Source organism: Arabidopsis lyrata (assembly GCF_000004255.2).
Source record: "Arabidopsis lyrata subsp. lyrata unplaced genomic scaffold ARALYscaffold_7, whole genome shotgun sequence".
NCBI classification, from domain to species: domain Eukaryota; kingdom Viridiplantae; phylum Streptophyta; class Magnoliopsida; order Brassicales; family Brassicaceae; genus Arabidopsis; species Arabidopsis lyrata.
The window spans coordinates 22,848,413-22,854,970 of record NW_003302549.1 but is presented as its reverse complement, the minus strand read 5'-3'; the positions used below and the strand labels follow the sequence as shown (position 1 = coordinate 22,854,970).

Genomic DNA, 6,558 nt, shown 5'->3' with positions numbered 1-6,558 from the left:
TCGATCGAGTCTTGTCGCAACCAAAGTAATAAGTTTTTTTTTTAAAATGAGGTGATTAATATTAACATTGTAAAATTCTTTTAAGAAATCATTTTGCAATGATAATTTTTCTGAAAAATATATAACCTATTTTAATATTTTTGATTTTTATAAAATTAGTTAGATTTGTATGTAGTTTTTGGAGGGAGAAACTAACCGATATCAATGGCTTCCATCCTAAGTCTAACATAAAGATCTTGACCAGCATTCTTGTATTTCCGGAGATCGAGTAGCTCTCCTACCCAAATAACACAACCTGATCCACCATTTTCCATATTTGCGTTCGCGTATGCTGTACAGTTGCAAGTCGCTAAGCACTTCTTCTTGCATTCCTTCAACCCAAGTTTCATGTCTACAATTGACACTACTGTATCTGGCAGCTTCATGGTCTGCAACTTCAAGAATTGATCACCATTGCACTTCGACTGTGTCTTCCGCACACACCCTTCTTCTGTATCTCTTAGCTCCCATGCTTCTTGGTGTTTCGCCTGAAACCCTTTGATGCAGTTACAAATTGGGGAGGTGTTTATGTCACAGAGACCATTAGGACCACACTTGTTGTACTCATAGCACGGATCATCTGGTAATAGATAACCTATCCACTTCAATTCCCCTGAAGTTGGGATCCATGTGGACCGGTTCAATACTCCGTTATGGTCCAATCTCAATATTGAGAAAAAGCTATCATTACTTATAGTAAATGAATAGCTGATTTCCTCATCCCTCACCGTAAGATCGTACGTTCCGTACCTCAATTTTCCATGTGTGTCTGCGTCACTCATACTATTCCAAGGACCACTCCGCACTGTTGGTTTGCCTTTTTTCCGTATGTAGCTCTCAGGAGGCTCACGGATTTCTACTTTGTAAGTGTAATCGCCAGTTGAAGGATCATTAATGCCTTTCCATGATTGTAATATCCTATTTAGACCAGAATTCTTATCCCAACCCACTTTCATATTAGGGAGTAATGTATCCGTCGGAAAGTCGAAACTTTGCCATAGAAATCCACTTGTCTCGTTTTCATTGGAGTATCGCAATACCAAGTTGCCGTTGTCAAGAAGCTCGGCGGTCAGGTCCGACTTCAGACTTTGGCCAGTCACTTGGGTTGACCAAACAGAGTTACTAGTATGATCAAAGAGGTGGAGGTTATTATTGAAGATTTTGAGTGTTCCGATAGGCTTGGAGAGTGGATTGTCTCTGTTGGCAACCCAAACAACTTCATTAGGCAGCTTTCGGTACCACATGCCAAGGTACCATCGGTCACCAACACTGGAACTTGGGGCCGGTTTGAAAAAACCAAGCTCAAGAATACTCTTTGGGGACGAGATCTTGTTTTGGATAGATATATCGAAGGCAGCTGACGATGAGATTCTTGAATTATACACGGAGAAACCTTTGTGAAATAAGACGAATAAAAATAATACGATCCTCATCTTTTTCTTTTTTTCTCTTTGTCTTCTTAATCAGTTTCGTTCTTTCTTGTTTGAACAACTGGATTCTTCTTAGAATTATATATTCTCTGGACAATAATTTATTCTTTTTCAACACTGCTTGACTTTTCCTACAAGCATGCGTCGTTAGGACAAAGTTAAATTTTCAACGGGACATAAATGAAACTAAAAACTACATACATGTGAGATTAATTTCTCCCACGGCAAACATTGCATATGTGGAACTAGTTGTCAATTTAAATCCTAATAAAGGTCCCCAAATCTATAGCACATCAACTGCTGGAGGATCGAGACTCGTTGATGAAGTCTATAAAACTGTTCATTTTCCATCATTTAAACTGTCGTCGAATTTGGGAATTTTTGGTGTTGAAGTTTTAGTTTAAATTGTCATGTTTTATTTGTTCCTAGTTTCTCTAGTGTTTTCAGTGTACCATAATTAAGTTTTTTTTTTGTTGTTTTTTTTTCTTCCCTATTAATAGGAGAGATGTAACGTCCGCGTCCCGCGATCCTAAAAGGGGCCGGTTTGTTTTAGGGAAAACTAGATCATGGTCGAGAAAGAGTAATGAATAAGTAAACCCAAGGAACGAAAGAAACGTTTAAGTCATGAAAGGGGTAGATGACTTAGACGGTTTCGGGATAATCTAGTGATCATGGAGAAATGATCATAGAAAGATTAGGAATGGCGAAGTCAAGGCCGAGAAACGGACCGAAAGACTTAGCCGGAAAGAACGGACAAAAGAGTCCGAGTTAATCCAGCTAGGTGAGCTGGACAAGCTGGACGAACTAGCTAGCTCAGCTAGGTGAGCTAAAGCAGCTGGAGGACTAGCTAGCTCAGCTAGGTGAGCTGACCGACAGCTCAACCGAGCTCGGTGAACTGATCGAGTACTGACCTAGCTAGGTGGTCCGGTCAGCTAACATTCGAGCTAGTGGACTGTGGTAGCTCGGGATGAAGAGGTGTAAGGTCGAGCAGTTACCGACGAACGGTTACCATTGGCCAAAGGGTGGATATGGCCGAACGGTTACGATCGGAAAGACGCAACCTTTCGGAAGGGTGCAACGAACGGAGGTGATGTTTCGGAAACACACCCATTCGGCCCCTATATAAGGGAGGACGCCCAAGACATCTCACAATCACCACCACAATCCAAAACAATTCCCAAAACACTCTACGAAGTGTTGGTCGGAAAGGGGGTGCGGCTCGGCGAGTATCTCTGGAATCGGAATGGATTCTCGGAGCCTCGACCGAACTGATGCGCATGCTACCTCCCGGTCCAACGGTTCTATAGAATGTATTGAGGGATGGATGGGATGGACTGATCGTCTTAGAGACGAATCGGATTGGACAAACCGATCGTCGGACGGATCAGATTGGATGACCGATCGTTCAGACGAATCAGATCGGACAGATCAATTGTCGGACGGATCGGATCGTACAGATCGGCGGGATAACCGACGGTACGTATCGGAGATCTTGTCGAGGGAACATGGCGGATTACATGATCGAGGATTCGATGGGAACCGCCGGAGGGTTCGATGACTTGATTAATGGTTCGGATCGATAGCTCGATTATGGGATCGATGGATCGTCTGTTCTTTAAATCAGATCGTCGAGGGAAGGACACGAGAAGGAACTAAATCGGCAAATCTCAGATTGTCGATATGGAAGTATTGACGAATCCAAAGATAGACCGATGGAATGATAGGGTTAACGGGAAGTTAATCGGAAAGGTATAGAAGGGAAAGGTGTTCGAGGAAGCACGAGGATAAGTGCAACCGAACACACCCAAGGGTCGCCCATAGAATCAATCTCACCGAGAAAGGGAGAAAGCACCGAGAATGGGTAAGGCGCGTGATTCTCCACGTAATGAACAAATATTGCGGCCGCCTTTATGAATTGAACGTCGCAGCCTTGGTGGATCCGATCGGAAATCGGTAAGACCTATGGTGACTCGACGGATAACCAACGGGAAAGTCCACGGTGAGAACCGATGGACAAAACGGATGTTGGACCCGCGAGCAAACCAATGGCCGATGGACGAATGATTTCATGGGCTAGCCTACGATAATCCGATGGATGAATCCACGGACCCTTGGGTGTGATAATGATATTGTTTGGATTGCATGGATGGATCGATAAACCGAAGGCTTTACCGACCACCATGGACCGGACGGGTAAACATTTAATAAACTGTAGGCGGTCGTAGTGATAAACGACCGGATCGGAAACATGGATGGTTTGATAAGCCGAGGGCTTGATCTTCCACCATGAAACCAAAGGGGCGTATGTTTGGAGGACGGATGGACCAATGAGCCGAGAGCTTGATTCGGCCACCGTGAACCAAGGGAAACGTACGATCCCCAATCTCTATCGTAGGGACTTAGACCAGTGGGGTTGGTTGGATGTATGGCTAAGTAACGATAGAGATTGGTCCATCAATACATGATTGGTTAAGAATCGTTGTACGAATGGAATAAGGCAACAAAAGGGCTAAAGGAAGGATCAATGGACGGATCGAAGAGGAATCGCATCCGCATGTTGGCCAAGGTATGCAAACGAATCTAACTTATTAGTTAAGCTAGACGTTTGGGAATTGGCCGTTGGATTAAGGATATAGGAATATGCAATCGTTAAACTTAGAATGGTTAGCGAACAAATTGCATGACTTGACCGAGTAAATGATTGATCTAAAGTCTAAGGGACAAAGACGATCAAACCCGTACAAGGGATGGTTGGAATTAGACTAAGGGTAGAAAGACTTCCGCTGGGTAATAAGAAAGCGATTATAGAAATAAGCCTCGTAAAGGTAATTCTATGTTAAATCGCGAAAAATATAGAGGTTCGGCCGGGAGGAGGTGCGAACGTGCGTCGATGGTCGCCGGACGCCGAGACGTCCGGGACGAGACGCTACAAGAGATAGGCTGAACCGAACCAAAAATTTCGGTTAACCGAATCTAGATTAAAATTATTCCAATCGGTTTTACTCAATTAACAAGAACAGAACCGATTTGTCCAAATCTCGGTTGGTTCGATTCGGACAAATCGGTTCGGTTCGAATTCCCAGGCCTACTCTAGTCCTTATTGTAAGAAGAGACCCAGCATATTAGCGGCACCTGGGAACTGCTTTAAAAGTAATGGTAACGCATTGTGCAAAGAGTCTTGCCGCAATGATAAGTATCCAAACGGCGCATGTCTACATCTACCGAAGCCATAGTCAAAACTCACATGCCACTGCTGGGTTAGGGATGATATATCTTGTTCTTACGCCTAATCCTTCCAAACCTCGCGTCAATATATTGATACTAAGGGGAATCTCATCAACTTACATGCCTCTTAATATCGATAATTATTGTTTTGTTTTTTAATGCATTGAATAATTCACTACAATAAAAAGGTGTTTTGCATCTCTTGTTTTGTATATTTGTATCGGTTATAGCATATGCAAATGAGTTTTACATTACTTAATATAAGTGAATCTGAAAGTGGCGATGCAATTCAATTATTTCTAAGTAGACTGACGAACGCTTGAAATTTACTTAGAAATTCATAGAAACGAAAAACCCCATGATTTGTTCGATGACATTGAAGTTCTCCGAAGAAGAGGATGCTCGTATTTTCTGGGTTTGAGAAGCTTTGGAGAAGAAGAGGCTAAGGGATGTTCTCCGAAGAAGAATGCTCGTGTTTTCACTAAGTCTTTAGTGGTTGGGCTTTAAACCCAGTAATAGCCCACCAAATTGAATCTGTCATAAAAATAGCCCACCAATTTGAATCTCCTTTGCGTTGGTTTATGCCGTCGGTTTAGTAACCGACTCTAAATCTCTTCTTTTTAAACAAGTTTACGTCATTTTCTAAAGTGTCGTTAATTAAGTAACTCTACATTATAGATTTCTTGTAGTGATTGTTTTGGTTCTTTTTGTGTTAATTTTCCAATCACGTTAATTTCACTTACACTGTTCCATTTCACATGCCAATTTTGAGTAATGGCTCACCCTTTTCCCATATGTAGCTCTCAGAAAGCTCACAGATTTCTGCTTTGTAAGTGTAATCACCAGTTGAAGAATCATTAATGCTTTTCCATGATTGTAATATCCTATTTAGACCCGACTCCTTATCCCAACCCACTTTCATATCAGGAAGAAATGTATCCATCGGAAAGTCGAAGCTTTGCCATAAAAATCCACTTGTCTCATTGTTACTGGAGTACCGCAATACTATGTTGCCGTGGTCAAGAAGCTCGGCGGTCAGTTCCGAGTTCAGACTTTTGCCAGTCACATTTGAAGATGCAGTTATTTTGGTGTTTTGTACTAGTCGTTGAAGTAGTACAGAAAGTAGTACAAGATGTGATTCAGGAAGATGAGATGCATAATTGCTAATGAGGAACTCGAGTAATTGGATGTTGGAGTGTTTGCCAAGTCCAGAAAAGGAAAATATCTTTGTTTGAAGACAAAAGGAATCATGTAAGCAAGTAGGAAGTTTGCTTGATGTGAAAAGGAAATTGGCAAAAAGGAAAACCTTTTCTTTATGGGATTTGGAAACTTTCTCTTATGTGTGATTGGAAGAACTTGAGGCGCAAGTTTCTGTTTGTTATATAAGGAGGACGTGACCTTATGAGAATGTGGATTGGCAAGAGTAAAAATCCCAAAGAGATTCGATGTGAGAGATTGTGTGTGTGATCGTGTGCGACGTAGGTTCGAGGGTTAAGTGCTTGTGTGATCAAGCTTATTTGTGTGTTGGTGTTGACGGTTCATGTTGGAGAATCTTGGTGATCGTTGGGTTCGTTGGGGTGACGGTTTGTGTGTGTTGGTTGTTCCAGAGACTTGGAGAATTGAAGTCTAGACTCAGGGGGAGTTTAGCTCAGGGTTAGGTTATCCTGATTAAATCTAGGCTCAGGAGAGTTTAGCTAAGGGTAGAGATTTATCCTTAAGATTTCATGTTAATAGAACAGAGCGGTGAATCAAGAGGGTTGTGCTTGATTTACGCGTTTGCGAATATGTTGTATTTGCTTTCTTGTTCTAGTGGAATCGAAATCTGGACATGGTCCCGGGGAGTAGGAAAAACAGAACCTCGTTA

At 42.2% G+C, this 6,558-nt stretch overlaps 1 protein-coding gene across 1 annotated transcript in view; it reads right to left on the bottom strand.

Moving 5' to 3' along the window:
* The window catches only part of LOC9306818 (receptor-like serine/threonine-protein kinase SD1-8), a 4,472-nt gene extending 2,979 nt beyond the window's left edge, over positions 1-1,493 (bottom strand). The window contains 1 exon segment of the mRNA XM_021018518.1: positions 197-1,493. Coding sequence (XP_020874177.1) covers positions 197-1,472 — 1,276 coding nt within the window. The 5' untranslated portion in view covers positions 1,473-1,493.
* Positions 1,494-6,558: the final 5,065 nt, after the last annotated feature.